The 23,645-nt window shown below is 40.9% G+C and overlaps 1 protein-coding gene across 1 annotated transcript; it reads right to left on the bottom strand.

The window, feature by feature from the left end:
* Positions 1 to 896: 896 nt before the first annotated feature.
* Positions 897 to 22,188, bottom strand: LOC128653170 (galectin-3-binding protein). The gene is made up of 5 exons (XM_053706302.1): positions 21,997 to 22,188; positions 4,542 to 4,733; positions 4,319 to 4,459; positions 3,006 to 3,267; positions 897 to 2,144 (listed from the first exon to the last, which is right to left on the bottom strand). The coding sequence occupies exons 1-5, from the start codon at positions 22,046 to 22,048 to the stop codon at positions 1,160 to 1,162; spliced, it is 1,632 nt and encodes a 543-aa protein (XP_053562277.1). The 5' UTR covers positions 22,049 to 22,188; the 3' UTR covers positions 897 to 1,159.
* Between the last annotated feature and the right edge of the window lie 1,457 nt (positions 22,189 to 23,645).

Here is a 23,645-nt window from a genome sequence, read left to right on the forward strand (position 1 = left end):
TCGTTACCGACAAAACTCTAAATCTAGCCGTAAAGTAGCAGTGTTTGCAACAATGTTTATAGCAATCTTTGTTGCAAACCCTGCTGCGATAGAATGTCACATGCATGCTCCTGAGCCTGCCTAGGTTTACACATTCTCTCTGAATCATACAAATTTAATTTTGTCATTTGAGTAGAAATGACCTTCAGGTGGGTTTGCTTTTTGTGTATTAAATGAAGAAATTATCAGTTATGTTTATAAAATTTAGCCAACAGGATTAGTGTCCAATCTATTGGTTCAATGTAAGTCATTTTTATTGGCTGATTTCAATTTTCAAATCAAACAATAGGATCAATGACAATTTTCTATTGGACAGTTCAAAATAATTCATCCAAAAGGACTAAAAAATGGCTGGAATGCCTCTATATTACAACTGGTAATGTACAAGCAAAGTGCCAGAGATGTGAGGAACCATGTGTAAAGGATTCTGCTGTCAGATGGATGAAGATTTTGCTGCAGTACAGAGGACTGGTGTTTTATTTTGGTGGGGGTTATGGCAGTTAGGGGGTTAATTGGGATGGGGGTTATGGCATTAGGGGTTAATAATTATTTTGGTATATGCCCGTTGTTATACCGATTAGGGATTAATAGTGTTAGGGGGTCTAATTAAAATGTTTTCAAGTGATGGAGCATTTAGGTTAAATATCCCCTCAATATAAATAAATAATGAAATACTGTACATAAATAAAATAATATTATGACTAAATAGTAGAAGATGACTCCACCCCCCACACACACTATTACTACTGATATGTAGCTTTTTTGCTTAACATTTTACATTGTGAAACATGAGTGCAACACCAACATTCAAGTTACATTAGCTCTTATAAACATTTGAAATCTAAAACCAAAGTCTATAAAATGGTAACACAAAGAAGACTTTATTTTACTATTACAGATCCAGTCATCTGCAACATCTAAAAATTATCAACACACACTAGGTACAGATTTTTATCCTTTACAAAGTCAGTATTGAAGTTTGTTCCCTTTGAAACCTACAGTATAACTACAATTAAAAGGATCTGTGAACACTTTTTCACAAAAAGTACAGCAATTATCACAAACAACTCCTACATGTCTCTAGTACTAAGAAGATAGCTTCATGGACACAGGACTAAGTTCAGCTGGATACGTATGTGGGACGGACCACAACCTTTATACTAAGAGACTGTGAGCTGCAAGGAAACTGTGTATTATTTTTATTATCTGGAAGCCAAGCCATACTATTTTTAACCTCTTCTATTCCTATAACGCTGGTTCCATCACAAATCTGCACTATCACATTATGGTATTGGATGTATGGATCATAGGAACCGGTATAGAGTCTTATAGCAGGCAACATATCAGCTGTACAAGAGAAGCCATAGTTCCAGCAGGTCTGTATGTTGGGTATATAACCAGTATTCCATTGGATTAACTGGGAACCATACATAAAACTGGTGTACTTTGGAGTATTTAAGTAATTTTGATAATTATAACCTATCGAAACCTGTACACTCCATGTGGATGAAGTATAGACTCTAGGTGTGTAGAAATCATCTGTCAGGTTGATATATTTGTTTAGTAATTGGAGAGACACTGTGTGGTATGTCAGAGCCTGTAGCATTTTATGTTGGAAAGTGTTTTTGTTCTCTTGGTATAAAGTTAAATTAAACTGGATATTGAAAAGTTCTTCAGGTGTCAACATTGGTAACCGGATTTTATCAATAAGCTGCTTCTGACTTTCCCCATGTATATCATTTGTAGTGATCCAATTCTGCAGAGCCTGGAGTAGATCCAGCTCACTCTTGACAACAAGATCACTCCTGGCGAGAAGTGAGGACAGCTGTTGAACAGATAGTGTATACCAGGCACTGGTCTGAGAGAAGGTCTCAAAATTCCAAGCCAGGTATTGGAGACAGAGTTGTTGGAGTTTGGGGTCATTGCTTGATTCTGCATAGGCAAGAAGTTCTAGCTGCCTTCTGAAGGACGGGTCTTGTGGAATCAGGATAGCAAAGAACTGGGCTGTATACTCCTGCAGACTGGAAACTTTGTACGTTGAAGCCAACTGGTGGATGCACTTTACAGATGCCAACGTCACCTTGATCTTATTACTGTATAAATACCTGAGACAAAAAATGTATTTTTACTTTTTATATTACTCATATCATACTCTACCTAATCAGTTTACAATTTAAAAGGACATAAAACGCCCAAAATTTCTTTCATTATTCAGATAGAGCATAAAATTTTAAACAACTTTCCAATTTACTTCAGTTATCAATTCTTTTTTTGTTTTCTTGTTATCCATTGTTAAAAAGCAGGGATGTAAGCTCAGAAGTGCAGCATTATATGGCAGCAGTTTTCCAACAATGTTATACGTTAGCAAGAGCACTAAATGGCAGCACTATTACCTAAGTATCTCTTTAACAAAGAATAACATGAGAGCAAAGCAAATTTAATAATAGAAGCAAATTGAAAACTTTTTTAAAATTGAATTCTCTGAATATTGAAAGAAAAATTGTAGGTTTTATGTCCCTTTAATGTACCTAGTACACTTAGGGGTGTCTGCTTATGGTATAAACACAATACTGACTAATACAAAAGCAGATCTTTGTGCCACAATAAATTAAAGGGACATTAACTACTAAATACATTTTATAAACATAGTATTGAGGTTATTCCCTGCCTCCATCTAGTCATGATTACCGCCATGTTGAATGCTACAGTTCTCTGCTTTCCAGTGTTGATGCGTTTGCATATGTGCAGCAACTCTCAAATACATGCAGTGAAATCTAGGTTCCAAAATGGACATAATTAGAAGGAGGTACATGAAATTAAGTTAGAGTTCCTTCAATTTATATACTACTCTGATGAGATCATCACGGCTCAGTCTATTACTTTCTTACATAGGTTTACAGGTATAGACTATTCTGTTCATTTAGTAATACCTTGCTGCTTCATTTTCTAGCAGATCCCATTCTCACCTGATAAACCTTTTGACATGAGGCGTACAATCCTCCTGCACATTGAGAGATACTTTATTCCCTTCTCCTTTAAGCAGAAAGTTTGCCTCTGGGTTCAGCATTAAGATGAGCTTGTGAGCACATAGTTCCAGAGGTTGTGTTTCTCCCAATCCACTTGTCACTGTGATGAAGAGATCACAATTCTTCTGGCCATCAAAGAGAGCACTGAGAGAGGTGCCAAGTTGACATGAATTATCCAAAGTGTAAACTGTGAAATTTCCATCTGGAAAAAAAGGTATAATTTTATAAATATTGACAAAATTGTTGGATGTTAAATGAATCATAGAAACTGAATCAATTAGTTGCCACATTTTTTCTTTCAAAGTGACTGGGTTTGTTTTGCTTTTGTGTACATACCTCCTAATATTTCCTAACCAGAATGGAGTGGCTTGTGTCTAAGTCAGGGAGATCTGGAGGTGCTGTGTCAGAATGGAATGGAGTTGGGTGGTAAAGTGGGCATGGCTGGGGGAAAAGTAGATGGAGCTTGGCAGGAAGTAAGTTTATTGTGGACGTGGCTTGAGATCAATGGCATATTTAGGTTTTGTGCTGTCTTAGGCACTCAAAATTCTGCTGCCCCCAACCCCTAAGGTGTTTGGCCTTTTTTGGCAATAACATTTTTTTGATCAGGGAGTAATGTGATTTTTTTTTATAGCATTTCCAAAATAACACACACACACAGAGTTATACCCATACAAGCGCATGCGTGTGCACACACACATATACACATGCACACGCACATCTATGTATCTATTGCTGCAATATACGTAAAACCCCCAAACACAGATTTCTTGAAACAATACTTTCCCAAACACAAAACTAAGTGCTGAAAGCCAACAGAACTAAAGGTTAGCTAAAAGGTTCAGAGCTACCTCTAAACTGGAAGCTTAATGGGCACACTCTTATTATACCCCCTGAAAATGTAAGCTCTTTGGGCAAAATATCCCATTATATACCTGTATAATACTTCTGAAATACCTGTGAACTTCTTACAAATATAGCCAAAAAACAAAGTCCTGCCCCCTCTCAATCTGCTGCTCTAGGCATGTGCCTTGTTTGCCTAGGCCAAAATATGCCCCTGCTTGAGATACTAAGTATGGGACATTTATAAGTTCCTGGAGTCCTGCGTTTAGGTCTGTAAAACTAATTCAAATAGCTGCACCTTTATAGAATTGTAGGTTATAGCAAAGGAAAACAAACACCAAAGTTGAGTTCATAGTTTTCACATGGAATAAACGAATGGCTTGTAATGGGGAAAAATAAGGCTCTGCACTTACCATCATCACTTGGGACACAAACGACCCCAGCATCTTCACTGTGTTTGCAGTCACTTGTTCCCCAGCCTTTAAAATTACAATCTGCCAGAGAACTCTCATTCCCAGTGCAGCTAACATCATCCAACAGAATGGAGCCAATCCCTGAGAGATGACACAGAGTGAGACACAAGATACTGACCTCTGAGTCAAACAAGGGGGTAGGACTGGTCTGGACCACCATTACCTGCTGGAAATGCTCCTCCCTTTTTGGCCTCACTGGCACCAGAAAACCCTAAAGATTTGCAGACTACAGAAGCATCCTTAATATCCCATTCATCATCACACACTGTTCCCCAGGTTCCTCTGTAATAAACTTCCACTCGACCCTCATAGGTGCGGTTTCCATCAACCAGTCTCACGTCTCCATCACGAAGAGCTTCAATGGACAAGAAAAGTTCTGAGGTCAATGCTAATACGGAAATGTTATTTTCTATTGCAGGTAACCAAAATATACAGGGTTGTTATGCATGGAGAAGAAGCTGATCTATTTAATGTGGCATTAAATTATAGAATATCACCTCTGATAAGCCACAAAGTAGAAATTAGACTTCTTTTTGGAAAGAAGAGAATCACCTGCCTAATATGTTATATAATATAAATTGCCTAAAGCCCAAATGCAGCAAACACATGCAAAATGCCCCTTATAAGAAACTAACAGGTAGATTACGAGTTTTGCGGGGGTTGGCTGGGTGGTGGGTTTTATTGTTGGGGAGACTTTGTATTTTTTTACAGGTTAAAGAGCTGTTTAACTTAGGGCAATGCCCTACAAAAGGCCCTTTTAAGGGCTATTGGTAGTTTATTGTAGGCTAGGGGGTGTTTTTATTTTGGGGGGCTTTTTTAATTTTATAGGGCTATTAGATTAGGTGTAATTGTTTTTATTTTTGATAATTTTGTTTATTATTTTTTGTAAGCTTACTATTTTTATTTTTCATAATTTAGTATTATTTTTTGTAATTTTATTTTTTTTAATTTTTCTCGTAGTGTTAGGTTTTTTAAATATGTAATTTAGATTTTTTAATTAGTTAGTATTTTTATTTTGTTAGAATAGTAAGGTTAGGTTAATTTATAGTTTAATGTTAGGTTTATTTTTATTTCACAGGTAAGTTTTTATTTATTTAAATATAGTTATATTGTAATTTTAATTTAAAGTTAGGGGGTCTTATGTTTATGGGTTAATAGTTTAATTTAGTGTTTTGCGGTTGTGGGGGGGGGGTCAGTTTAGGGTTTATTAGGTTTATTTTGTGGCGGAGATGTGGGAGGACGGAGGTTTAGGGGTTAATAGGTTTATTTAGTTGCAGAGCTGTGGGAGGCCAGAGGTTTAGGGGTTAGTAACTTTATTATAGTGTCTGTGATGTCGGGGAGCAGCGAAATAGGGGTTAATAGCTTTATTATAGTGTCAGCGATGTTGGGGAGCAGCGGAATAGGGGTTAATAACTTTATTATAGTGGCGGTGATGTCGGGGAGCGGCGGAATAGGGGTTAATAACTTTTATTAGTGTCAGCGATGTCAGGAGCTGCGGATTAGGGGTTAATAACTTTTATACAATCAAAATACTTCCACACAGGTGAAAAAGGTTCCAGCAGTAAATGGATCGAGAAAAAGAGGTTTAAAAGTATATCCTTTATTAGTATCCGTAAAAAGTGTACTGTGTAAGTATCACAGAAAAAAACTTTGCAATATCACAGCCAGTAAGCTAGTCAGCCCAAAAGCTCTATATCAAACAGACCAACATGTTTCGTGCTGGTACAGCACTTCGTCAGGGATAGTGAAGAGTTAACTGTTCACCTGTTAAATGCATATTGGGTCCAATCGAAACTCAGCAACTTTACTCTGTCCAATAAGGAACAGGATACTGAATTCAAATTGTATGTCATACAATGCTTCATTTGTGTGTTTAGCTTGGACCAAAGCTGCAGCAACAGGTGTTCAATATAAGACTAATCATTAGTTGTACATACATAAAAAATAACAGAAGATATAGAGCTCAATGATGTAAATGAATTCTTAATGTGGATAAGATCAAAATCAAAAACAGCACAATTAAATATCCTCATAGAGTTAAAAGCACCTTACCCCAGTCGCCACATGCTGCGCCAAGGCAGCAAACAAGCACAGCCACATAATTGTATGCAAAACATGAATGCCAAACTTTATGTTATATTATGTTGAATATCAGCTGAGTAGCTGAAAAATATTGATTTGATATAATAGTGGATACATAAACATCCTTACATGAGTGTACAAAGTATGCTGTGAGATATAAACTATAAACCTGCAGGGTTAAGTTTTTTAAGGGAATATCCTGAATATTTTTTGTATTTTTTTGGCTTTTGGTTATCCTTATTAATCTGACCTGTAGAGGGACTAGTCACTTGTGCATTAAGCGAACTAGGTGCATATATATGCATGTATCTTTTAAAGGGGTATCCTCTATATTATTCAGCTTTTAGCATTCTTATTGGTCTGACCTGTAAAGGGATCTAGTCCCTTATAAACAGAAAAACTAAGTGCTGCTAAGTTATTAGAGTAGAATCCCTAGAGCATGAATAAGTTTAACCATTTGATTTGTTCCTATGTTGAATTCCCTATTAACAGTGCAGATAATCGTTAACCTCATATCTACTTAAAGGGACATAAAAAATGTCATATTGTATTCTCATCGTTAAACAACTATTTAATCCAGTAGAAAAAGTGAATTTTGTGTGTATTATTCTAGTGATGTGTATTCTATCTTATATTTTTCTGTGATAAAGATGAAAAAGAGAACAAAAAAGAACAAGTGAATTTGAGATCTTATAATTAAAAAGAGTGAAATTATAATTCCAAATAAAATGGAAGTTTAGTGATTAAATTAATAATGATGATGACACCTTTATGTGTCAAAACCCCATATTTTTGAGGTGTGTACTTTGATTTGAACCCACTGAACTTGTAAAAATCTAAAATAATTATTTAGAGATTGTGATAGTTGTTTATCCTATGAATAATTTTAAATCTGATTTTTTGTTAATACCTATTGGAGCTCCTGTTTGTAACCTGAATATCCAAAAGGTTTCACTTTTATTTAGTTTATCATGTCTATTTCCTCCAGTGTTTAGTTTGGGAACATAGTCAATGGCTTTGAATGAAAAGTATTTATGTGGTTTTTCACAATGTGACCTGAAGTGCTTAGCCACCGGAGTCTTAGGCTCCTTATCTGATAGAGATAAGAGATGCTCCCTTATTCGGTCTTTGAGCATTCGAGAGATACGACCTGTATATTGTTTCTTACATAGTTTACAGGTAATTAAATATACCACAAAGATCGAATTGCATGTCAAATTATGTTTTAATTTAAATGTTTCACCAGTGTGATAAGATGAAAACGAAGAATCAACTTCAGCGTATTCACATGATTTACATGGAATGGTGCCACATTTAAAAAAAAACAATCTTGGTTCTAGCCAGGTTCTCTGAACATTGTTGATTTTTTTGTCAAAGTGCCTTTTTAGATTATTACCAATATTCCTTGCCTTCCTAGATACAAATTTTATATTGTTTAAAATGTTACTATCAAGAAGTTTGTCTTTTTCTAATATGGCCAAGTTTTTCTTTATTACTGCACAAATTTGTTGATATTGACTACTATATTTAGTTGAAAAGACTACACTTAAACCTGAGTAATCATTTTTTTGTATTATCTTATCTGTTAGTAATTCATGTCTGTCCATGGATAGGACTTCATTTGATATGTTCACCAATATGTTCTTTTTATAACCTCTGGCTGATAATCTTTGCGTGAGGTCTTCAGCCTGTTGTTTATACTGTGTTATATTGGTACAGTTCCTACGAAGGCGCTAATAACTTTTATTAGTGTCGGCGATATCGGGGGCGGCGGATTAGGGGTGTTTAGACTAGGGGTTTATGTTAGGGTGTTAACTTAACTTTTTTCCCCATAGACATCAATGGGGTTGCGTTACAGAGAATTTTCATTCCACACTTCAGGTGTTAGTTTTTTTTTCTAACAGTCTCTCCCCATTGATGTCTATGGGAGAAAGCGTGCACGAGCACGTCAAAGCAGCCCTTGGATTTTGTGCTGTATGGAGCTTAACGCCACCATATTGCACGCACAAGGAGGCTTTTCAGTAACTCGTAATGGCAGCGCTATGGAGGGTGAAATAACGCAACCCTGTTTAGCGCAAAACTCATAATCTAGGCGAAAGTAATTGATTACTGTTGGGAATAGAACACCTGGCCACCAGGAAGAGGCAAAGACACCCCAGCCAAAGCATTAATTGTCCCTCCCACTTTCCATACTCCCCAGTAATTCAGCCAAAGAGACGGAAAATTAGAAGAGAAAGACTAGGGGTATAGAGGTGCCGGAAGAATAGGAAAAGGCCACCAATACAAAAAAAAGGTAATAGGATGGATTTGTGGACTCTCCCTACCAGGAAATAAAATAATTTATCAGGTAAGCATAGATATATTTTTCTTTCCAATGGCAGGGAGAGTCCACAAAGTCATTGATTACTGTTGGGAATCCAATACCCAAGATATAGAGGACACATAATGAATAGGGAGGAAAAAATAAGGCAGGCGGACCTAAACTGAAGGCACCACTGCTTGATGCACTTTTCTCCCAAAGGAAGCCTCAGCTGAGGCAAAAACATTAAACTTGTAAAATTTTGAAACTGTAAGTAAAGATAACCAGGTAGCCGCCTTACAGATTTGTTCCATAGAAGCTTAATTTTTAAAGGCCCTAGAAGAGGACACTGCATGAGTAGAATGAGTCATAATCCTCCCAGGAGGCTGATGTCCTGCCTCTAAATATGCCATACAAATGACACTCCACAGCCAAAAAGGAAAGGGAAGTCACAGAGGCCTTCTGGTCCTTGCGTATACTAGCATATAGAACAAACAACAAAGAGGATCCTGTAAAATCCTTGGTTGCATGAAGATATAATTTTAAGGTGTGCACAACATTCAAATTATGTAACAAACGCTCCTTCTCAGAGGAAGGATTAGGACAAAAGGACGGAACTACAATCTTCTGATTGATATTGCGGTCAGAGACAACATTAGGTAGGAAACCTAACTTGATATATAAAACAGCCTAATCTGCATGGAAAACAAGATAAGATCACACTATAAAGCAGATAACTCAGAAACTATGCGAGTAGAGGAAATAGCCAACAGGAATGAAACTTTCCAAGACAAATTTGTCAACAAAATGTCAACAGAATACATAGGCTCCAATGGAGCCTGTTGAAGAACACAAAGAACAAGGTTAAGGCTCCAAGAAGGACCAACAGACTTAACCACAGGCCTGATTCTAGCAAGGGCCTGAACAAAGGATTGAACATCAGGAAGATTAGCTAACTTCTTGTGTAGCAACACTGAAAGGGCGGAAATTTGTCCCTTAAGAGAACTAGCTGACAAACCTTTCTCCACACCCTTTTGGAGAAACAACAGGATCCGAGGAACTCTCAGCTTGTGCCAAGGGATACCTCGATCCTCACACCAGGCTAGATAAGTGTGCCACACCTTGTGATAAATACGACGAGTCACCAACTTATGAGCCTGGATTAGTGTATCTTTGATGCTGTCAGAAAAACCTCTCTTGGAAAGAACAAGGCTTTCAATCTCCACGCAGTCAGCCTCAGAGAATCTAGATTTTGGTAAAGAAATGAACCTTGGAGGAGAAGGTCCACTCGTTAAGGCAGTCTCCAAGGAGTATAAGGTGACATCTTCGCCTGTGAACCAGGTCCTGGGAGGCCACACTGGAGCAATCAGACTCACAGAAGCCCACTCCTGTTTGATGTGGGTGATCACCCAGGGAAGTAGAGCGAACAGAGGAATACTGAACTTCCATGGAGCCGCTAATGTGTCCACCAATACTGCCTGGGGATCTCTCGATCCCGACCCATATCTGGGCAGTTTCGCGTTGAGACGAGATGCCATGAGGTCTATCTCTGAAATATCCCACCTGAGAATTATCTCAGAGAACACCTCGTGGTGAAGAGACCACTTACTGGGATGGAAAAACTGTCAGAAATATGCTTTCTAATTGTCCACCCTCGGAATGTGAATGGCCAAGATGTGACAATTGTGAGACTCTGCCCACTGAAGGATGGGAGGCACCTCTTTCATCACCAGGTGAACTCCTCGTTCCCTCTTGATGATTGATATAGGCAACTGAAGTGATGTTGTCCGACTGGAATCTGATAAAGCGGACCGAACGAAGCTGAGGCCACGCCATCAGAGCATTGAAAATGGCCCTCAATTCCAGAATGTTGATTCAAAGGAAGGACTCCTCCAGTGACCAGGTTCCCTGTGCCTTCAAGGAACCCTAAACCGCTCCCCAGCCAAGAAGACTGGCGTCACAATCATGGTCTAAAAAAGCATGTTTCTTAAGACAGGTGGTCCTGACAGAGACCTCCTTAAAGTGAATGTAAATTTTCATGAATGAGTGCCAGGTTTTTAAAAATACTATTAAAAAAGGGGCACTTTCATTCATGATGAAAGTATACATTGCAGCGGTTTTTGTTAAAATACTTACCTTTTTCTTCTTCCAAGCCGGACCATCGATCGCTTCTCATGCTGTACTTAGCACAGCTATGACAAAACTGGCTTCCTCCAATCACGGTGTGGCCTCAGGAAATGTTTGCTTTGGGAGGGAAGACATGATTAGAGGAAGCCGGATTCATCAGAGGAGCTGCAGACAGGAGGGATCGCTGGTCCGACTTGGAAGAAGATAAAGGTATTTTAACAAAACCGCTGCAATGTAAACATTCATGAATTCATTCATGAAAATTTACATTCACTTTAAGTAAAAATGTCAGATATTCCAATTTAAATTTAAAATTAATCTCCTTTGGCTCCGCTATCTTTTCTTCAGGGCCGTCAGTAGAGGAGAGTTCACCTTCAAATGCAACTGAGGAGCGATCATCCTCAGAATTCTGAGATAAACTGACCAATGCTGTCTCTATAGGAGAATTTATTCCTGCATCTGAGGAAACATGTTTAACTTTTCTCTTTCTTTTGCCCGAGATGGGCAAGGCACTCAGCGCAGCAGAAACAGCCAACTGTAGTTGTGCTGCAAAGTCTACTGGTGAAAAAAACACCCCCAGATGAAGAACGTGCTGAGCTTCAGGTTACTGCTTGTGTAATGTTCTGGGACTGGGACTGAGGGATAAGCTCTGGCATGTCCCGGACAACAGAGTCCTTAGAGGTAGAAAGCTCTGAAGGGTTTTTACCAAAGTTAGAAAAATAGGACTTAGGCCCCTTAGATTTAGACAGTAAAACTACAGTTACACATACAGAACAAAACTGTGCAGGGGGGAGCACACTGGCCTCCTCACAATATAAACACTTGTTAGTGAGGACAATAGAAGGATTAGATTACTCCAAAATATTGTCACGGTTATCCTCCATAGTGAGGTAAAGGAAATCCCCAAAAATAAACAGTAATGAGTTAAGAAGTGTATAACCAAATTACAAGTGTTATAAAAAAAACGGCACCTCTAGAGGAACCCCTGCCTGGGCTGGTGCACTCACCACCTCCTGCTCAGGAGATGTAGGAGCCACTGCAAACACCTCTGATCAATATTGGAACAGAGAAGGAGGAAAAGTACGTTACACGCTGCGTCATGATGCGATCATGGCCTGCCCCCCGGCCAAAATATGTAAATCGCGCTACCATGCCGCCGCAATCGTGGCAAAAATACCAGTTAACCTCTGATCCATAAGTGCTTGTGAATCGCGCTAACAAGGCATTGCAATTGCAGCAAAAATACAATCTAAGACACCCGTCATACTAATCTTTCATCAATAAAGGCCCAGGGCCTTAACATGCCACCTGCAATAATCCTAATGAATCAGCACACCTGTAGCTGACCACAATATATTCATGCCCCTGTAACAGAAACCCTGATTCAAGCTGCTCATAAAAAGTATCCTGAGCAAAGGATACAGATAAAGTCCCCTGACCCCTTAGAAGGAAATAGGTGCCACCTGGTCACAAGAGACAATGCCCCATTATTTGCAGGTCCTACCAGAGGGGAGAAATAAATAAAAAGGGACTTACACTCCAGGGACACTGCTGTGGAGCAGACACATCACCTCCAGGTCTGACAGCTTCATCCACTTCTGACAGGGGCCTGAGAAAGAAAGGAAAACAGTGAAATCTTGCACTGGTGTTCCCTGCGACATTCAGAAGCTAACAGCTACCAACACTCTTACTAAGAGGATTACATGGACACAGCATAACCCCAGTCCTATCTTGCAGGGAAGCTACCCATTAAAGGACTAAATTCAGTTTTTCTTCAGAGTACAATCTTCGCCAAACTCCTAGTTGACAAGGCAAAGAATTACTGGGGGGAGTATGGGAAGTGGGAGGGATACTTAATGCTTTGGCTGGGGTGTCTTTGCCTCCTCCTGCTGGCCATGTGTTGTATTCCCAACAGTAATAAATGACTTTGTTGACTCTCCCTGCCATTGAAAAGGGCCAAGTAACTTGTTTTCAAATGTGGGGTGTCAACCCTTTTAGGTAGTGATTGGAAGGCTAATCATCTGTCTACTAGATGACTTTTAGAGTGCACTGTGCTCTAAAATATACCCTAGCACCTGATAGAAGCATATGATTATGGGGATATGATTATGGGGAAATATATATACTGTATGAGTATGTTGGCACTTTGATGGGGTAGGATCATGTATTAGATTGACCCAGCCACAATAGACAAACAACTATATTTAAAACTATTTAAACAATATATTATGTATTAATTCTTTATTATTTTAATATAGAATATTTCAGAAATTAATATATTTAAATTAATATTTTTAAATATTAATATTATAGCCAACATTATTCTTAAATATCCATATGATTTTATTGAATACTAGTTGGTAAGCCTGCCCAGAGGGCAGTCTATATGTTGTAAATACAAAAAAATTAAAAATAGAACTACAGAAAAAAATAAACACATTATCCAAAATAAAATAATTAAACCTAATCCCTATGAAAAAAAAAAAGCCCCCATAATAAAAACACCCCCTAATCTAATGCTAAACTACCAATAGTCCTTAAAAGGGCTTTTTGTAGGGCATTGCCCTAAGTTAAACAGCTCTTTTAAACAAAGTCCCCTTAACAGTCACCCACCAAACCCCCCAAAAAAAAAACCTAACACAAAAAAAACCTAAGCTACCCATTGCCCTGAAAAGGGCATTTGTATGGGCATTGCCCTTAAAAGGGCATTTAGCTCTTGTTTACTGCCCTTAAAAGGGCATTTAGCCCTTTTGCAAAGTGCCCAAATAAAACCTAAGCTAAAATATTTTTTTTATTTTTTAAACACTAAAGCCCCACGGTTCCTGAAGTCTGGCGGAGGTCTTCTTCCAGGCAGGTCCATCATCTTCATCCACAGCGAAGGCGGAGTGGAGCGGAAATGCAGAGTGGTGTTTCCAGATGTGGCGATCCTCAAAGGCAGCGAAGGCAGCGACGGTCCTTGGCGGCGGTCCCCGGCGGTGGTCCCTGGCGGCGGTGCTCTCTCAGCAGTGTGGAGGTTCCTCTTCATGCAATCATCCGCCACACATTGATGATTCAATCCAAGGTACCCCACATTTATTGGGGTACCTTGCATTCCTATTGGCTGACATTTTCACATCAGCCAATAGGATGAGAGCAATTGAAATCTTATTGGCTGGTGATATATTAATGTAATGTAATTTTTTATTTAAGTAATGTAGTTGTTTATTATTTTATGTAATTTAGGGGTTGTTAGGTTAGGGGGTTTAGTCTTTAACTTATTTATTTGCATTGTGGGGTTGGCGGTGTAGGAGTTAATAGTAAAATTAGTGTACTGCGTTGGTGGTGGATGGCGGTTTAGGGGTTAATAGATTTATTTGGTAGTTTGCAATGTTAGGGTTGGTGGATTAAGGGGTTAATCATTTTATTTGCATTGTGGGGTTGCGGTGTAAGAGTTAATAGTTAAATTAGTTGACTGCGTTGGTGGTGGATGGCGGTTTAGGGGTTAATAGATGTATTTGGTAGTTTGCAATGTTAGGGTTAGGGTTGGTGGATTTAGGGGTTAATAATTTTATATTATTTTTTTTCTTAAAACAGTGCGGGCGTTTGGATTTTTTTAAAATACTTATTGCAGGCGGTTATTTATTTATTTTTATATACTTATTGCGGATGATTAGTTTTTTTTTTTAATATACTTATTGCAGACGATTAGGATTTTTTTTTATACTTGATGCGGGCGGTTATTTTTTGTTTTTGTAATGCTCTGTTTGCCTTCGCTGCATCCCGGTGGATTCCGAAAATTGCAGGGTGGTGAAAGAATCCACCCTGCCATTTTTCTTTCACCACCCTGCCAATTCTTTTGGCCTTGTGCTGCCAACATTCCATTGAGGATGCGTGCGCAACTGCCGACAGCGACAGACATTACAAACGCAATTAGAGTATAGATGTTTGTTTTTTATATGTTTTAAAAGTAGTTTATGGTTTTTATTACTAGTAAAGGGCATTCAGTGCCTTTACACTTAGTATGGTTAGACAAACAATGAACCCCTTGATTAACATAATTTTTATATATGCATCAGACATTTTTCACTAAATGGCGATCGCGGGAGGGGGAAGGTGGTGGGACCACTACACTACAGCTGCCAATACCTAAGATGGCGGCAATAGTTAGAGGGTGGGGATCAGGGAGGTGGGAGAGTTAGGGGGATCCTACACTGCAGAAAAAAATATTTATTTATAAAAAAAAAACTTACATTTTATATTGTCAGACTGTCTGCCAGTACTTAAGATGGGGGTAACCAGTGGGGGTGGGGGAGGAAAGAGAGCTGTTTGGGAGGGATCAGGGAGGGATCAAAGGGTGTGAAGTGTAAGGTGGGAGGGTAATATCTACACTAAAGCTAAAATTAACATTACAAGCTACCTAAATAACCCCTTCACTGCCGGGAATAATAGAAGTGTGGTGCGCAGCTGCAATTAGTGACCAAATTACCAAAAAGCTTCTAAAATTGTGCTGCCATCTAGTGCTCTTGCAAATGTATAAATTCTTGCAAAACTGCTGCCATGTAGTGCTTCAGTCAAATGCACACTCCTTAGCTTAAAGTGATGGTAAACCTTACCTAATCAAATGCCATATATTTAATCTTTGTCATTAAACAAAGTATATGTGTACCTTTTTGGTTTTTAATCCATCTGTGAAATGGTTAATTTAGTGCATATAGTAATGCTTCTATTGCAATGTTATGCCGGCCCACTTGGATGAACTCTTTTTTCATCTATGACAATTCCAGTGAACATCCAATCAACGTGTGTCACATGACAATCTTGAAGTCCAGCCCCTTTAACCCCTTAGTGACCAGACCATTTTTCAATTTTCTTACCGTTAAGGACCAAGGCTATTTTTACATTTCTGTGGTGTTTGTGTTTAGCTGTAGTTTTCATCTTACTCATTTACTGTACCCACACATATTATATACAGTTTTCTTGCCATTAAATGGACTTTCTAAAGATACAATTATTTTCATCATATCATATAATCCTATTATATAAAAGGCAAAGTGTGTTTGTCCGAAGCTGTCATGTGCAGTAGAGACCTGGCCTTTGAGTCCTACTCCCTAGCTGATCTGCGACAGAAGTGGGCGTGGCCGGGCATGAGCGGGGGACGTGACCGACGTGAAGGGGCGTGGTTGGGCGTGAATGGTCGTGAATGGGCATGGCCGGGCGTGAAGGGGGGCGTGTCTGGTCGCGGTCAGCGGAGATAGAGAGGGGGGAGAGATAGAAAGGGGGAGGGGAGAGAGAGGAGGGGAGAGAGAGAGGAGGGGAGAGAGAGGGAGGGGACAGAGAGGAGGGGAGAGAGAGAGGAGGGGAGAGAGAGGAGGGGGAGAGAGAGGAGGGGAGAGAGAGAGGAGGGGAGAGTGGAGGAGAGAGAGAGAGAGGAGAGGGGAGAGAGAGAGAGGAGAGGGGAGAGAGAGAGAGGAGAGGGGGACAGAGTGGAGGGGGGGAGAGACAGAGGGGGAGAGAGAGAGAGGTGGAAGAGAGAGAGAGAGAAAGAGAGAGAGAGAGAGAGGGGAGAGAGAGAGGAGAGGGGGGGAGAGAGAGAGGGGGGAGAGAGAGAGCTCAAAAGAGAGGGGGAGAGAGAGCGCAAAAGAGATGGGGAGAGAGAGCTCAAAAAAGAGGGGGAGAGAGAGCGCAAAAGAGATGGGCGAGAGAGAGAGAGCAAAAGAGAGAGGGGGAGAGAGCACAAAAGAGAGGGGGAGAGAGCGCAAAAGAGAGGGGGGAGAGAGAGAGCAAAAGAGGGGGAAAGAGAGAGAGCACAAAAGAGAGGGGGGAGAGGAGCAAAAGAGAGGGGGGAGAGAGAGCAAAAGAGAGGGGGGAGGGGAGAGAGAGCGCAAAAGAGAGGGGGGGAGAGAGCGCAAAAGAGAGGGGGAGAGAGAGCACAAAAGAGAGGGGGGAGAGAGAGAGCAAAAGAGGGGGAGAGAGAGAGCACAAAAGAGAGGGGGAGAGAGAGGGGAGAGAGGAGGGGGAGAGAGCGAGAGAGAGGGGAGAGAGAGAGCAAAAGAGGGGAGAGAGAGAGCAAAAAAAGAGGAGGGAGAGAGAGCAAAAGAGAGGGGGGAGAGAGAGCGCAAAAGAGGGGGGGAGAGAGCGCAAAAGAGAGGGGGGAGAGAGCACAAAGAAAGGGGGGAGGAGAGAGAGCAAAAGAGGGGAGAGAGAGAGCACAAAAGAGAGGGGAGAGAGAGAGCAAAAGAGAGGGGGGAGAGAGAGCGCAAAAAGATGGGGAGAGAGAGCGCAAAGAGAGAGGGAGAGAGAGCGCAAAGAGAGGGGGAGAGAGAGCGCAAAAGAGAGGGGGGGAGAGAGAGCACAAAAGAGAGAGAGAGAGGAGAGAGAGAGAGAGCTAAAGAGGGGGAGAGAGAGACACAAAAGAGAGGGGGAGAGAGAGGGGAGAGAGGAGGGGAGAGAGCGAGAGAGAGAGAAGGGGAGAGAGAGAGCAAAAGAGGGGAGAGAGAGAGCAAAAAAGAGAGGGGGGAGAGAGAGCAAAAGAGAGGGGGGAGAGAGAGCGCAAAAGAGAGGGGGGGAGAGTGCAAAAGAGAGTTGGAGAGAGAGCTCAAAAGAGAGGGGGGGAGAGAGAGAGCAAAAGAGAGGGGGGGAGAGCGCAAAGAGAGGGGGGAGAGCACAAAAGAGAGGGGGAGAGAGAGAGAGTGCAAAAGAGAGGGGGAGAGAGAGAGCGCAAAAGAGAGGGGGGAGAGAGAGCAAAAGAGGGGGGGAGAGAGAGAGCACAAAGAGAGGGGGGAGAGAGAGCAAAAGAGAGGGGGACAGAGCGCAAAAGAGAGGGGGGGGAGAGAGCGCAAAAGAGAGGGGGGAGAGAGAGGAGAGAGCAAAAGAGGGGGAGAGAGAGAGCATAAAGAGAGGGGAGAGAGAGGGGAGAGGAGAGGGGGAGAGAGAGAGAGAGGGAGGGGAGAGGAGAGGGGGAGAGAGAGGGGGGGGGAGAGAGAAAGCTCAAAAGAGAGGGGGAGAGAGAGCGCAAAAGAAATGGGGGAGAGAGAGAGCTCAAAAGAGAGGGGGAGAGAGAGCGCAAAAGATATGGGGAGAGAGCTCAAAAGAGAGGGGGAGAGAGAGCGCAAAAGAGATGGGGAGAGAGAGAGCACAAAAAAGAGAGGGGGAGAGAGAGAGAGCGCAAAAGAGAGGAGGGAGATAGCACAAAAGAGAGGGGGAGAGGGAGAGCTCAAAAGAGGGGGAGAGAGAGAACGCAAAAGAGAGGGGGAGCGAGAGAGCAAAAGAGAGGTGGGAGAGAGAGCAAAATAGGGGGGGGAGAGAGAGAGTGCAAAAGAAAGGGGGGAGAGGAGCGCAAAAGAGAGGGGGGAGAGAGAGCGCAAATGAGAGGGGGGAGAGAGAGCGCAAAAGAAAGGGGAGAGAGAGAGCGCAAAAGAGATAGGGGAGAGAGAGAGCACAAAAGAGAGGAGGAGAGAGTCGCAAAAGAGAGGGGGAGAGAGAGAGAGCGCAAAAGAGAGAGGTGAGAGAGAGAGTGCAAAAGAGATAGGGGAGAGAGAGCATAAAAGAGAGGAGGATAGAGAGAGCGCAAAAAGAGGGGGAGAGAGAGGAGCGCAAAAGAGAGGGGGAGAGAGAGAGTGCAAAAGAGAGGGAGGAGAGAGAGAGGGGGAGAGAGAGCACAAAAGAGATGGGGAGAGAGAGAGCACAAAAGAGATGGGGGAGAGAGAGAGAGAGCGCAAAAGAGATAGGGGAGAGAGAGAGCACAAAGAGAGGAGAGAGAGAGAGCGCAAAAGAGAGGGGGAGAGAGCGCAAAAGAGAGGGTCAGAGAGAGAGTGCAAAGAGAGGGAGGAGAGAGAGAGCGCAAAAGAGAGGGGGGAGAGAGAGAGCTCAAAAGAGAGGGGGAGAGAGAGAGAGCTCAAAAAGAGAGGGGGAGAGAGAGCTCAAAAGAAAGAGGGAGAGAGAGAGAGCAAAAGAGAGGGGGAGGGAGAGAGAGCGCAAGGTGTGGGATCAATGTACTGCAAAAAATGGCCCGTGTGAACGGGCTTTAGGACTAGTTTACTATAAAAAGAATTATAAAATATAATGAAAAAATTGAAAAAAGACACTTTTTCTAACTTTGACCCCCAAAATCTTTTACACATCTACAACCACCAAAAAACACCCATGCTAAATAGTTTCTAAATTTTTTCCTGAGTTTAGAAATACCCAATTTACATGTTCTTTGGGGTTTTTTTGCAAGTTATAGGGCATAAGTAGCAGTTTGCTATTTCCAAACCATTTTCCCCACCAAATTAGCGATTGTTACATTGGAACACTGATAACTGTCAGGAATCCTTAAATAACCATTGATCTAGGCCCATTTTGGTATATTTCACGCACCATTTCACCACCAAATGCAATCAAATAAAATGTTAACTTTTTCACTAACTTTTTCACAAACTTTAGGTTTCTCACTGAAATTATTTACAAACAACTTGTGCAATTATGGCACAAATGGTTGTAAATGCTTCTCTGTGAAATAGCAGACATTTATGGCTTTGGCATTGCTTTTTGGTAATTAGAAGGCCGCTAAATGCCACCATGCACCACACTTGTATTATGCCCAGCAGTGAAGGGGTTAATTAGGTAGCTTGTAGGGAGCTTGTAGGGTTAAAGGGACAGTCTAGGCCAAAATAAAATTTCATGATTCAGATAGAGCATGTAATTTTAAACACTTTTCCAATTTACTTTTATCACCAATTTTGCTTTGTTCTCTTGGTATTCTTAGTTGAAAACTTAACCTAGGAGGTTCATATGCTAATTTCTTAGACCTTGAAGCCCACCTCTTTCAGATTGCATTTTAACAGTTTTTCACCACTAGGGTGTTAGTTCAGTTTATTTCATATATATAACTGCTCCCAGAAGTTATCTGGGAGCAGGCACTGATTGGCTAGACTGCAAGTCTGTCAAAAGAACTGAAAAAAGGGGCAGTTTGCCGAGGCTTAGATACAAGATAATCACAGAGGTTAAAAGTATATTATTATAACTGTGTTGGTTATGCAAATCTGGGAAATGGGTAATAAAGGGATTATCTATCTTTTAAAACAATAAAAATTCTGGTGTAGACTGTCCCTTTAATTTTAGCTTTAGTGTAGAGATCAGCCTCCCACCTGACACATCCCACTCCCTGATCCCTCTCAAACAGATCTCTTCCCTCCCCCACCTCACAATTGTAACCAACATCTTAAGTACTGGCAGAAAGTCTGCCAGTAAAAAATAAAGGTGTTTTTGTTTGTTTTTTTTAAGATTTTTTTTTATATATATTTTCTGAGGTGTAGGATCTCCCATTACCCCCCAACCTCCCTGATTCCCCCCCAATCAGCTCTCTAAGCCTCCCCCCTCGACCAATTGGCCACCATTTTAAGTACTGGCAGCTGTCTGCCAGTACCCAGTTTACAAAAAAATTTGCCCCTTTTTATAAAAAAATAATATAAAAAAAACTATTTTCTGTAGTGTAGCAGCCACCACTCAATACCCTACCCCCTACCTCCAGATCCCTTTCCCAATACTTAAAAATCCCCCTCCTCCTTCCCTTTCACTATTGATGTCCCATAGTTTAGCGGTCCTTCTGTCATTTATCCTGATCTTCTTAGATTATTACATTTTAATGCCGGAACAATAAGCGCCGTTCCTCCTCCCACCATAGTCTTCAGTTGATTGACAGATTGACTATCTGCAATCCACTAATCGTTGTCAATCAACTGAAGCTTATGGGGCGGAGGAACGGCGCTTATCGTTCCAGTATTAAAATGTAAAAATCTAAGAAGATGAGGATAATTACAGATTTTATGAATGAAAGTCTCACTATTTTTTAAATTATATCCTATGACTTGAGCGAGTACGCTCAAGTTTACCTTCACTTTAAGCCCTTTGTGGGGCACATTTACATTTCAAGGATAATCTACATTCGATGTTACATGTGTAAACATTTGGAGAAAAGAGGATGCGGGTAGTGACCATTTGTGAAGAGTGCACCCCATTGATTACTGTAGCACGCAAAGGGGCATATTTATCAAGCTCCGAAAGGAGCTTGATGCCCGTGTTTCTGGTGAGCCTGCAGGCTCGCCAGAGAAACAGCAGTTATGAAGCAGCGGTCACAAAGACTGCTCCATAACCTGTCCGCCTGCTCTGAGGGCGGGACAGACATCCGGAAATCAACCCGATCGTGTACGAGGGTTGATTGACACCCCCCTGCTGGGGCCTATTGTCCGCGAGTCTGCAGGAGGCGGCATGGCACCAGCAGCTCTTGTGAGCTGCTGGTGCAATATTGAATACGGCGAGCGTATTGCTCGCCGTATTCAGCGAGGTCTGTCGGACCTGATCCGCACTGTCAGATCAGGTCCGACAGACCTTGATAAATTGGGGCCAAAACCTTAAACGTGCTAGCTATCCTGAATTTGCAGCAAAGTGCCCTATGTAAAACAAGAAGAGAGGTAACTGAGGTAGCAGCTGATTCAAAGGGAAAGATAACCTTTTGTGATTCAGCATTAGCATGCAATTTTAATCAACTTTCCAAATTATTTTATTACCAAATTTGATTTGCTGTTTTAGTATCCTTTGTTTAAGTGCATACCTAGGTAGTCTCAGAAGCAGCAATACACTTCTGAGAGCTGGCTGGTGATTGGTTGCTGCACATATATACTTCTTGTCCTTGGCTCATCTGATGTGTTAACTAGCTCCCAGTAGTACATCGCTGCTCCTTATTAAAAAAAAATACCAAGGGAATGGAGCAAATTTGATATTAGAATCAAATTGGAAAGTTGTTTACAAATGAATGTTTTGTCTGAATCAGGAAAGTGTAATTTTGACTTTACTGTCCTTTTAAATAACAATAATGGTAGGAAAAGCAGAAGAAGGTAGAGCCCCCCAGAAGTTCCCATGCATGGTGTGCAGGGGACAAACAGGCGAAGCAATAAAGTCTGGCAGAGATAGATAGATAGATAGATAGATAGATAGATAGATAGATTGATAAAACAACAACAAAATTGGTAATGTTACATTCTTTTGTTTAAAAAAAAAAGTACATTTTAATAGCTAGCTTTAAAACTTAAGCTTTTTTTTTAAATACATGAATTAGAATTCCCAGTCTTTGTTATCTGAAATAGTCACTCACCAGAGATTGTGCCGCATAGCAGAAGTGTAAGGATCCCTTTAAATAAATGCATTGTTTCTCTTGCACCTCCTGTGATAAATTAGAGCTGAAAGGCACTAAATGCTGTTGGTAACTACGCAAACTGTTCAGAAAACCTTCTGTAGATTCAAAAACCTTTTATACTCGGCATCCTATTACTGACTGTTTCACACTCCCATACAATGCTATTCAGTTACTCAGTTACCAATCTGCTCATCAATCAGGACAAGGTAGCAACCCCTAACCTTCTCCCTCCCATGTAAGCCAAGTTTCGTTTCTTCAGAATCTGTAGGTAGGAAGTCCTCAGAGAAAGATTCTTACTGAATAAATTATTTCTTTGGCTTATGTCCAATCAAGTGGGAAGCACATTAGAAGCTATTTAGGGCTAGATTACAAGTGGAGCAATAATATATTGCGCGCCCATAAAAGGACAAATTTGCCTATTTACGGTTGCGATAAATAACCAGCCAAGTGCCTTTACATAGCAGGGAACTGTGTGTTCTCTATAAATATATATGTATATGCTTATATACATATACAGATGTACCTTTGAGATATTGTGGGTTTGGTTGTAGAACACTGCAATAAAGTGAATATAGCAATAATGTGAGTCACTCATTTTTTTGTTTCCCCAAAGCATATAAAAGTTATATTCTCAATATACTGCAGTTTATTAAGTGTGCAATGGCCTCTATTTATCAACGGTCTTGCGGACCTGATCCGACAGTGCGGATCAGGTCCGCAAGGCCTCGCTAAATGAGGAGAGCAATACGCTCTCCGCATTTAACATTGCACCAGCAGCTCACAAGAGCGGCTGTGCAATGCCACCCCCTGCTGACTCGTGGCCAATCGGCAGCCAGCAGGAAGGTGTCAATCGACCCGATCGGGTTGATTTTTCTTTTTGCCCGCTGCTTCATAACTTGTGTTTCTGGCGAGTCTTAAGACTCGCCAGAAACACGGCCCTTCAAGCTCCATACGGAGCTTGATAAATATGTCTAAATTAACAATGCACATACCTTAAATTAAAAAAAAAACTTTATTGCTAAATAATGATAACCATCATCTAAACCTTCAGAGACTCATAGGGGCCGATTTATCATGTCCGCTGCACATCAATAAATGCCGACAGGATACGCTGTCGGCATTTATCATTGCACAAGCAGTACTTGTGAACTGCTTGTGCAATGCCGCCTCCTGCAGATTCGGGGCCGCTAGCAGAGGGTATTAATCAGCCCGATCGTATAGGATAGGGCAGATTGATGTCTGCAGCCTCAGTGCAAACAGACAGGTTATGGAGCAGCTGTCTTAGACCGCTGCTTCATAACTGCTGTTTACGGCGAGCCTGAAGGCTCATGTGGAAACAGGGGCATCAAGCTCCATTTGGAGCTTGATAATTCGGCACCATAATCTTTTTGCTGGTGGTGTGTATATATGTGTATTCATGTTTATATGTGTATTCATGTTTATATGTGTATGAATGTTTATATGTGTATTCATGTTTATATGTGTATTCATGTTTATATGTGTATGAATGTTTATATGTGTATTCATGTTTATATGTGTATGAATGTTTATATGTGTATTCATGTTTATATGTGTATGAATGTTTATATGTGTATTCATGTTTATAT

The sequence above is a fragment of the Bombina bombina genome, chromosome 1 (assembly GCF_027579735.1).
Source record: "Bombina bombina isolate aBomBom1 chromosome 1, aBomBom1.pri, whole genome shotgun sequence".
Lineage (NCBI taxonomy): Eukaryota > Metazoa > Chordata > Amphibia > Anura > Bombinatoridae > Bombina > Bombina bombina.

Bases quoted from the DNA above. Each gene is read 5' to 3' on its own strand.
- LOC128653170 (XM_053706302.1), bottom strand. From the start codon at position 22,048: ATGCATTTATTTAAAGGGATCCTTACACTTCTGCTATGCGGCACAATC. The intron at 4,734-21,996 runs GTGAGTGACTAT...TGTCCATTGAAG, and splicing joins GCTATGCGGCACAATCTCTG to CTCTTCGTGATGGAGACGTG. The intron at 3,268-4,318 runs GTAAGTGCAGAG...CTTTTTTTCCAG, and splicing joins TTGTGTCCCAAGTGATGATG to ATGGAAATTTCACAGTTTAC.